At 50.9% G+C, this 10,937-nt stretch overlaps 1 protein-coding gene across 1 annotated transcript in view; it reads right to left on the bottom strand.

Annotated features, from left to right (window-relative positions):
• Positions 1-10,526, bottom strand: part of FGFR1OP (FGFR1 oncogene partner) — a gene marked incomplete at its 5' end in the record, with an annotated part of 28,198 nt that extends 17,672 nt beyond the window's left edge. The window contains 6 exons of the mRNA XM_025049060.1: positions 1,014-1,289; positions 3,375-3,455; positions 5,852-5,989; positions 6,633-6,721; positions 7,188-7,242; positions 10,470-10,526. Coding sequence (XP_024904828.1) covers positions 1,014-1,289; positions 3,375-3,455; positions 5,852-5,989; positions 6,633-6,721; positions 7,188-7,242; positions 10,470-10,526 — 696 coding nt within the window. The remainder of the gene's footprint in view (positions 1-1,013; positions 1,290-3,374; positions 3,456-5,851; positions 5,990-6,632; positions 6,722-7,187; positions 7,243-10,469) is intronic.
• Between the last annotated feature and the right edge of the window lie 411 nt (positions 10,527-10,937).

The following is a 10,937-nucleotide window of genomic DNA, read 5'->3' as shown; positions in this document are numbered from 1 at the left end:
ACAAGATCCGCAAGCAAGCGACGGAGGAAGCGTCCTCGCGGCGTGAATGCGCGTCTCAGCGCGCCGTGGCTCTGCGGGGCGATGACTTCTTCATAACCCGCGACACCAACAAGGTCATAAAAATGCAATACCATGAAACACGTGCTTAATTTTTTTAAAAAGTCTAATGAACTGATTTATGGTACCTATGAAAAACCTGCTGTTTTACATTTTGTTATCTTTCTCAAGGAGTGCCCACCTCTCCGCTCAGAGGGCTGTGTCAAACCCCGTGCCCCGAGCACTCAACGCGATGGTTCTCATGATTGTCAGTGTTCACGCACTTGCTAAGTGACACTCTAAAACATCCTCTGATGTAGTAATGCATAAAAAATAGTGAGTACATACAATAGCAGCAATTTACCATTGAAACCAAGAAAACTAAAGCCAGCTAACATAACGAACAGTTTTTAAAAACTCTTTAACTTTGGAGGTCCTCGATAATTTATTCATAAACAAAAGTTCGACAAGGACTAGTGAATCTCACAAAATTAAAAATTAAATAACTATCTTATTCAAAGTAACTATGAGAACTGTACTGATTCATAATGCTTCTAAGACCTCTAGCATTTAAATTTTAAAAGGAGCTAATCTACTGGTTTAGACAATTTTTGTGGTCATTGGGGGAGGAAACAGAAGCAGCCAGTTGCCCTCCTCACCTGTGTGTGCCTGCTCCGAGGGGCGGACCAACGTGCAATGGTTCATAAGCTGCTAAGCACAAAACCGTCTTGAAAGAAACTAAATTTAGCCTTTATTGGAACTCATCCAAAAGGTAGTACGATGCTCTTATTCGCCTCAGACAGAAATTATATCAGGATTGTGTACGTGACCAGACATTAAAAACATAAATATTTTCAACTTTTTTATTGCCAAAACTCAAGGAATTCTCAAAATAAAACTGACAGCACAGTTTAAAACTTCAACAGTATGACTTTTCATCTGGCTAAAAAGCGAAAGTCAAATTACTTGTTTTATGCCACCGTGACTTTGTCATGTTCTGCCACAGATAAAAGAAAGTGACCTCGAAAGAACACTTCACCCCCGCAACGGGAACTCAAAGCCCAGAGGCGGCCCGCACGGCCGCGGTCCGCCCCGCACGGGCCCAGGTAATAGGAACTCAAGGCCCGGAGGTGGCCCGCACGGCCGCGGTCCGCCCCACGGGCTGCTCTGCCCTCCGCCCTCATGCATGTTACCTTGGCACCAGACTTCTGCCCGCTTGTCTTCTTCTTACCTTGTCCTTTATACCTTGGTATCTGAGCATGAGAATAAAATGACATTTTACCACAACATATAAATCTTTAAAAGTCAACTAATTCATAACGAAACTAAAGAGATTCCTATTAGAACATTTCTTAAAAGTGGAAAAATCAAATTAATATGTTCCTTTTTAAAACCCACTTTTCCTGGCCTTTTCCTAGCTGTCTCGTGCAAGAGGTTCGGCTCGTGGTCGCCCCCTCTGTCCAGCGGCTACCTGGCCACCTGGCCAGATGCCTGCACACGGCGCACCCCGCCCACGCTGCGCATGTGCAGAGCCTCTTCTCCAGGCCCCATTCGGCAGCCTCTGAGAGAGCGGGCCTGCCCCCTGCCCCTTCCTCAGGGCGCACAGAGCAGGAGCCCAGGGAGGGGCTGGAGCCCCGAGTCCCTAGTGCTCTCCCCAGGGCCTCCGGACGGGGCGGGCACCCTCGGGCGCGGGCCCACCTAGCCCCAGCCTCCCAAAGACCAGACAGAAAGGGGAAGCCAGGCGAGAGAAGGGCCAGGAGAGGACTGGAAGCGCAGACCCAAACCCTTCAGGGCGACAGGGGAACTGCACTCAGCTGCCCCGGAAGGCCTTGTCTGACTTTAAAGCAGCTCCCACCCCGGGCCCCTGCGAGACCAGCTCTGATGGGACCAGCTCTGATGGCTGAGGACCGAGGCGCGGGAACCTTCTGACGGTGGCAGCAGCGAGGCCCCACCCGGGGGACAGACTGCTGTTCTCTGAACGCACCTGAACGTAGCATCGCCCTCGCGCCTCTGGGGCTGTTCAGAGCGACATTTACTGACCCGACTTAACGCTCAAGACTCCTACGGCCATTCTTAAATCTCAGGGAGAATGTTAAGCAGACATTAACATTTTACCTTGAAGACATACCACGCGTGGAAGATTGGTATTGCTAATTTGCTTTAGAAAACAAATAATCTGATAAAAAGAGAACTGCCAAGCAGCTCGCTGCCATAGGTACTGAGTATTCTGAAACGTGTTAATCTGAACCCCTCTAAAGCCAGATATTTTCACAGAAAGCAAAGCTTTTTCACAAAGGATCTTCCATCTGGCAATTCAGTTAAAGGGGCTTTTTAAACATACTCATGACCTTGTTCTGTCTGTCACCATGGGCACGGCCTCCCATGGCATCGACGGCAGAAGCCTTCAGGGACCAACCCTCCCCACAGAACAGGCCAACAGGACACAAGGAACCGCTATCACAGTACCACGGTCGCTCTCCTTGGGCCGAAATAAAGCGGAACATCCCTTTCATTTCTAAATGTAAAAGATAAAAAGGAACAGCGACATCGAAGAACCGGAAACAAATAACGGCAGGGACCGTGCGTCAGCGTCCTGAGCCCAGGCGTCTGAAAGGACATGCAGCAGCGTGACTACGGCCCTGCACGCGTCCGCTCACTGAACACACCACCCACATGTGGCAGCCAGCACAGCGCCAGGGACCCGCCCCGGGCACGGAAGCCAGAGGACCCGCCACAGCGCGCGACCTGCTGCAAAGCCGCCCTTCGGGAGGCCGGGCCGGCTGTCAACGCGCGGTCCACTCGGACGAGACGCAGGGGGCAGCACGCTCCCTGGTGACCACCTTCCCACCCAGTCCCCTTATCGGCACAAATACCCCCGGCTTTGCAGTCACGTGTCCCACTCCATTCATCTCTCTGCGATCCCGAGTCCCCGCAATCAGAGGCCTTCATTTTAAAAATTCATAAGCCGCACACACAGATGTCACCAGGGCACGCAGCTTTCCTTACGAATCCTCAAAACGGCTCGTGATTTACAACTGCGAACACACGACTTGCCGTTCTGGAGCCTGATGTTCCCGAGACAGGAACTCCTAAGCGACCGGCCACAACACCCTGCTCAGCGAAGGGGACCACCCCGAGCACTGGCGCACCCCGCCGCTGTGTGAGTGCAGCACGTCCCAGCGCTCTGCCTTCTGGCACAGCATCCCAGACTCCCAGCCAAGCGGCTCCCCGCGTTTCCATTCTCTGACACACACTTCATCGGGGGACGAGCGCGGCCCCGGAACTGACCAGCACCGGGACATGGCGGTGCGGGCCCCGGACCCCTGTGCGCCACTCACCTTACTGGGAGCTGTGTGCGGGCTTGTTCTCTCTTCCGGTGACTTTGGTGGGGAATGTGCATCAGACAGATCTAGTGCACCCTAAAATAATCACAGTTTAAAATGAAAACATATTTAAAAGCAAACATAAATATACAACTCAACAGAATTTAGCCTTTAAAACCACTACATGTGCTAGAATGTTTATTTCCTCCTAATTAACATAAATATCCTCATTACATTTTCTCCTAATTTTAATTAAGAAATCAACAAAGCAAAATGCACTTAGATCTCAATCACCTACGTCCTTCCGCTCGGCCAGCCCGCGTGTAAATACGCCCCAACTTCCTTGGCGCCGAGGCGCGCGCACTGCCCGTTCTGGGGCACGCACACACCTCCCCGCTCTGTGCTCCCCAGAGCTCCCCGGACTTGCGTCCCTCCCGCGTTTCCTCTCAACAGAAGGTATCCAGCAGCAAAGCTGTCATGAGCCACGCTGTCCTGTCACTCTCTTCAAATGGCAGGGCTGGAAGCACGCCCCGCACAGCTCCGCACAGCTCCGCACACCTCCAGGGGCGGGAGAGGCAGCCTGGGGCTGAATGGGGAGGGAGAGGGTCAGACGCAACGCCAGCAGAGTGCGGACGGGGAGGTACAGCTGGTCTTGTGTGGCTTTCGCGCTGTCCAAAGCGAGAACGAAGCAGTGTTCGCAGAGGGTCCAGCCTCCCAGAGGGATAACCGGCGGGCACTGTGTGAAGAGTCTGAAGCTCGGGTCTCAAGCCCGGGGAGAGGATCGAGCTGGCCTTACGGAGTCATCCGAGCAGCGGGAACGGCAAGAATGGCGGCAAACGCTTCCACGGTCACTACGTGCCAGGAACCGTTCCCAGAGCTCCGCATAAGCCCCATGTCGCAGGCGAGGCGCCTGAGGCCCGGGGAGGCCGGCTGACTGATGACAAATGCACAGGGCAGGACAGGGCAGGGAGGTGCCCCCAGCAGGCTGGCTCAGAGTCAGGCTGCAGCTGGCAGGCTGGCAGAGGGACAGCGAGCCAGGGGGATAATGTGGGCAACCGCCACTGCGTGAGGTGAAGCCAAGAGCGACCAGGAAAGGAAACGAAAGGGCTGACAGAGACAGAGTCAGGGCCACCGAGGTCAAAAGAGATGTCGCTGCCACCTAGTGCACACTCAGGAGAGGGCAGGAACCAAACTGTTCGGGCGGGGTTCCTCAAATTCACGGGTCCTCCAGTCACTAGCAGCTAGCACAGTGCCCACCATATGATTAAGCGCACAGGAAACACTGGTCAAGTCATCAGGAATGAGTGCCAGTGAAAGCATGAGCTGCGGTGACAACCGTGCTCTGGACAGGCTGACTGCCTGACGCACCCTCCCAGGGGTGGCTCTGCTCCCCACTCCCTCAGGCATCCAAGCCCTTTCTGGAACACCTTCCCAATCCCCCCAGGAACGCTGAACATCACAGAATTCCAACACGAAGCCACCACTGCCCCCTTTTAACTAAAAACTATTACTCCAAATGTTTAGAACTGATCGCTTATCGTATACTTCGTCTCCTGCTTAGTATTTATTATTAAAACGGATAATCATAAAACCATCAGATACCCATTTTCTTGCGAAAGCATCTCATCTCGAATAGCTCTCAACTCTTCTAGAACGCGAGATGTTTTACCTTTCAGTTAAAAGAATCTATTGCTCCTAGATGCAGTGAAGCTTTACTGATTTTCAAAGATTCTAACAGAAAATACACTGAGCCTGCGAAAGGAGGGAATGGCAGCCATCGCCCTCCGCATTCCCACCTATGACCCTGTGACTAAAAGGCACGTTCAACCAGACGTCCGGAGCGCACGCTGCCTGCGCCTGCGAACAGTGTCCTTACACAAAGCTAAAGCGTGTAAACAGAAATCAGACCATTAGCCTCATCAGCAGCATTTCTGGAAAGAAAAGGTAAGGGTAAGAAAGGCAATGGCTACTCAAAAAACCAAATTTGAAAATGTTTGGAAACTAAGCAAAATCAATTGCTTAAACAGTTTTAAGTCTAGTTTTAAACAGCCTCTCTGTTAAAAAAATATCAACTAGACTACAATGCAGCCCATCTCTGTTTAAAAGAGTAATAAAAAGACGCCCAGGACAGGTGAGCGCGCTCGGCTTTTCACACGTGCCGCCCCGTGCGTGGGCCTCGGCGCCCACGGTGAGCTCTGCTGCCCCCTCCCGCAGAGGAGGAACGGGGGGGCCGGGGTTTGGGGGAGCAGCAGCAGTCAGTGGAGAGGCTGGGACGGGCAGTGCACAGCCGGCCCCACACTCCTGCGTGTCAGGCCACAGAAGAGGCGGTGGCCACAGCTGTGTGCTTCTACAACCTGAGTCTGTTTTGCTTTGTTTTCAAGGAACAGCCTTTTTTATTGAAGCCCCGATTCACTAGGTGTGCAGTGACCGCATGGCACACTGGGGAGCCGCCGCCTGAGGCAGGAAGGGTGAGGAGAGGGGACTGCGCTCACCTCCACACCCGCAGGCCCTCGCCCCTTCTGCTGGCAGCGCCGGATCACTTCCAGCAGTAAGGGCCCGCCCACTGTGCCTTCCGCCTCGACGATCCCCAGGTCCCGGGCTAAATTCTCTCGGCCTTCGAGACTCTGAAACTAGAGAAGAAGGTCACCAAAATATAGCAAAATTCTTTTCAGACTTTAAAGATATTTCCGGAACTTAAAGACATATCTAAACTCAGATACCGTTTTTGCTAATGAATGAAATGTCTGTTTTAAAAAATTACACGTATTTTTGGAGGGGCCGAGAGTGGCCATGGGAGCCACAAGTTCACCCCATCCGAGGCTTACTCCCAAATACACACGCACGGAATGGATCAGTGCCTTCAAATACCCGCGCTGTTTAATGACATTTTTTCCTTTCACAAGAAGCACAGAGTTGCTCGTGTGTGTTAAAAACACATAAAATACAATGCCGCCACATGAGCAAATTTCTACTTGGAATTCCGCAGTAGTCATTTTTTTAAATTATATAATCCTTTTACCAAGTCTCTACCTGCGTAAAGAGGTGCGGTCTAACATCGTAACAAATTAACTCCACGATAACACTCCTTTCCGGCTACATGAAGCAGGGACACTGGTGCCAGCTGACAACTCATGGCTTTTAAGAAAAACAGATAACTACCTAAAGTAACGCTTACACAAGACACTATAAGTTCTCAACTATTAACTTTCAACTTATAATGAACTCATTTCTATCAAAGGTCATAAAAGTAGATATAAAAATCATCATTCTTACTGTGCTAGTTTCAGGTTGAAAAACGGCCAAGGTGAAATCAAGATTAAAAAACTGAAGAAATTCTGCAACCAGACTGGCCACCAGGCGGCCTGCAAAGGGGGAGAGCAGAGGGGGTGAGTGCGTCCTCCACGCCCAGGCCTCTTCCCTGACACTGTCAACGGGACTGACCAAGTCAGTGGGAGAGAAGAGGTCTCTGGATTGTCTGCTCATGAATCCTTCTCTTTGAATAATATAATTAAGTAATGAAAGTCTCAGTCTCTTTTTCATTTGGATCACCAGTCTAGAAGTAACTACTAGGTAAGATAATGTGACATTTCATAAGTGAACTAGTGTTCTGCTTCTTATAGTAAAATTGGTTTTATCCCACAATTTCCCATAATTAATACTATTTCAAGCAACTTAACTGTTGTCTAATAAAATACAATTTAAAAATAAAGACCTATAAGAATCAGAGACTTCAAAAACTAATCTGAAATTCCTGATTTCTCCCAAATGGAGTCAACATTTGAAAATTCAGAGACAGACAAAAGAAATAAGAAAAGCTGAACATCTTACCATCTTTTGTATTTAAAAACTTTTTCAGGCTCTCATTGACTAAAGGAGTTTTGTTCTGTTAAAAAATAAAATACTGTGTCATGTGTTTATCTTAAGAACAGCCACAAAATGTGCATTAGTTTAACTTTTTGGCAAATGTTAAGTAAAATACTGTCACTCGTAAAATTATGGTGAACCCCATTTCACAACTGTTAATTACTGAAAGAACTGCTTCATGTTACTTGATAACATCTCAAAGTTAATAAAACAAGACTGTACACAAAGGCTTGCATTTTTTAACTTTAAATGTTTGACAAATTGGTTAAACTGCTTTAGAAGCTAGACCTTCAAATACTGGTGAAATGACATCAAATTTGCTTACAGAGACAATTGATTATTTCAAGCATATGGTTTGCTATTTTGTCATCTCCGACACCCACCAGTGGTGGCAGGCTCACTGCGAACAGGACTTGACACGTGTGCGTTTCCCAGCCCGTCAGCAGTGTGCGCGATGGTTTTACGTAGAGCACAGACCAACTTACTTTTGTCATTAGACATTTATCTGAATAAAGAGAAACACTAACACATCTGAGTCCTCTAAGCAGACCCCACGAGTCACAGGCATGGTGGCAGTCTCGTGCACAGCTGAAGGAAAATGGTGCAACCGCCCTGGAAGGCAGTCTGGTAGTGTCACCAAGTTAAAGGACCCCAACCGTATGACCCAGCCCAGGCATTTCCTCACTGGCAAAGAAAGAGCAGACCCCCCAACAAAGAGGTCCGTGAACGTTCACAGCCACGTCACTTCTAAGAGCTGAAAACTGGAAACAACCTGAATGTCCACTGACAGGTGAACGACTAAGCAGTCACGTGTTCATACAACGGAGTGCTACACATGAATCGAATGGAATGAACTGGTGATACAGCAACAATGTGAACGACTCTCAAATGCGTCATGCTGAATGAACACAGCCAGATCAAAAAAAAAAAGAGCACGTCCTGTATGGTTCCATTTGTACAGCTGTTAAAAGCACGGGGTGCCGAGTGAGGGGTGAGAGGTGTATCACAAAGCGGCTTGAGGAAACTTTTGAGGGTTATGGGCATGTTCACTACCTTGATAGCTCCATGGCCGCATAAATACGTATCACATCATATGTTTTACATATGTTGAGTTTACTGTACGTCAATTCTACCTCGATAAACTTTTAAGAAAACCCAAAAGAGACTAGGAAGGGGAAGCTCGCGAAGGTCCTCAGTAGGCTGGCCCAGGAAATGTGAAGACACGAAGCCAGCTGAAGCACTGAGAGAAAATGAGGGGCAAGATTGAATGTGTCTCATGGACAGCCAACCAGGGAGCCCCGTGGAGACGGTGTCAGGAGCAGGCGGAAGATGACAGGAAGGGGAACCGCTGAGCACAGGCCAGTGGGTCGGCCGAGAACCGACACACAGAACCAGGCGATGAGCGGACGTGGGGAAAGGAGAGCCAGGTCTCCCGGAGTTTCTGCTTCAGTCGGTAACGTCCATGCCACTAAGGCACGCGGCAGTCGTCCTGGCGGCAGTGTGACACACAGGTGTGAAGCACAGTGGGGCGCTATGGACCAGGGACTCGGGGCTAAAGGTCCTGTGTGGCTAAGGTCTGCCAGGGACAGAACGCAGAATGGGAACCACGAGTCACCGCTGCGAGAAGTCGAGGGAGGCGCACGGGGAAAAGATCGCGCTGAAGAAACCGAAGAGCCGCCGACGAGGCACAAGAAAAACGGCAGAACAGAAAGTCCCAGAAGTCCAAGGAGATTTTCAGGAAGAAAGGAGGAATTAAGAATGTCAAACACCACAAAGAGCGCCTGCGGCAGGTAAGGACTGAGACACACTCAATTCGGCTTCTTCTTGACCGCAGCAGAAGAAACGCCTGAGGCACAGCAGAGATGGATTTAAGATGCTGCGGACTGAAGGGCGTCAGAACACGAAAAACAGCATGAGACGCGCTCACTCTTTTGAAACCTGGCTGTGAAGGAAAAACAGAGTGTCAGAAGCAGAGCACGACCCAAGGGAAACAGCTCTCTCCTTGAGATATAAACCTGTTTCCACTCGAGAAAGAAGCAAGCGAAGAGGGAGGGGCCAAAGACGCAGCAAATCTCGATGGTCGCCAGGGAAACCCAGAGCACGCCTGGCCAAGACACAGCGCCCTCCACGGAGCGGGAAGGGGGCAGCCAGACACACACGGACGCAGGGAGGCTGGAGGCCACGCGAGCGAGGACCCGCTGCTTCACCTGCCCGCGAAGGGAAGAGGCAAGACCGCGGGTCCAGCGTGAAAAGCGGGTGGGGCGGGGGACGAGGCGGGCTGGAGTGGGCGCTGCTGCCGCGCAGGGCAGCGCCCGGGGCTGCTCAGGATCTCCCTCAGGCTGTGCCCGCAGTGCAGTGACACAGCAATCCACAGGCCTGGGTGACTCTGCTCTAGCGTGCACGCGTACAAACAGGGAAGGGGCTGAGTTTGCTGAATTAAATGACCATCAGGATTTTTTCCAGACCAAGTATGGCTGGAAGGCAAGGTAGCCAGGGTTTTTGAGATATGGACCATGGGGTCCAGACCCGTCAGGACCGAAAGGCAGCGAAGAAGCCTGATGCCTGGACGAGAACTGCCGACCTTCAGGAAGTGAAAAAGGAGTAGGCATCTAGGTCTAAAGAAGGGAGAGGCGAGGAGATGTCACAGAAAACCGAGAAGACCGCAACGGTGGAGCGATTCGTGTGGACGTTTTCCCGCATATCCACTCAGGACGGCGGTGGGACTTGGGGTAGAGAAAAAACTAAGTACGCTTAAATACAGAGAGTTGGGTGGACTTGGGACAATAAGATAAAGATTACATCATTTAAAAATAAGTGGGTGGCCTGATAGTTTTGGGAAAAACTGCATCCACATCACTCCCACCTGGTGGGGATTCACAATGCATACAAGCGTGTTCAAGGTCCTCAAGAATCCTGCAGTAAACACTTTGACAGCAGAAGCTTTTCTTCAAAAACCGCTGTGATCTTGTGTTTCAGGTCTCCCCTGCGAGAGGGGATCTATGACACTGAAGATAGCACTGGCCTCAGAGTTACCAAGGTCCTAAACTTTCTTGAGATTGTTCCGAAATTCTGAACTATACACGAAAAGAATAATTTTGACTCTCCCTTTATAACAAATGTAGTCCTTACTAGTTAGAAATTATCCTTGGCTATGCACCACCATAAGCAGTATTGCAGAACGGCTTTTACATAGTTAAAAGTGAAACGTAAATGAAAACGGTCACATTAAAACGTGCAGATTCATACCTCTACTTTCTCTTGCTCCTCTAGTGCTAAAAACACAGCTGCTCGGAGTTCGGCCTTTTAAAACAAAGGGGGAGGGGGTGATGGAACCGACACTGCTTCCAGACAATTTCACAAGAAAAGCACCCGACGTACGTCCCCCAGGCACCACCCACGCCACTTTAGCAAAAGCGCAAAGCAGCGAGACGCCGCTGCGGGTGGGCGGGAGCGGAGCGCGGCCGGACGCGTGCGGAGGCGTCCCGACGGGTCGCTGTCTCGGCGCGGGTCCTCCGGTCCAGCGGGCTTCCCCGTCCTTGGCCGCGCCCACTCGTCCCCACAGCGTCTGCGATGGACACTCGGAAAAGCACCCCGCCAGGCCGGCAGCCCGTTGGTCACGGCGACCGGAGGGGGCGACCGAATGAGACGCCCGGGGAACCGCGGGAGACACCCCCGCCCGGACGCCCGTGGTCGGGCGCCTGTCCTGCACGCGCC

Source organism: Pteropus alecto, unplaced genomic scaffold (assembly GCF_000325575.1).
Source record: "Pteropus alecto unplaced genomic scaffold, ASM32557v1 scaffold195, whole genome shotgun sequence".
In the NCBI taxonomy this organism is placed as follows: domain Eukaryota; kingdom Metazoa; phylum Chordata; class Mammalia; order Chiroptera; family Pteropodidae; genus Pteropus; species Pteropus alecto.
Note: the sequence above shows the minus strand (reverse complement) of the source record. Positions and strands in the feature narration are given on the sequence as shown.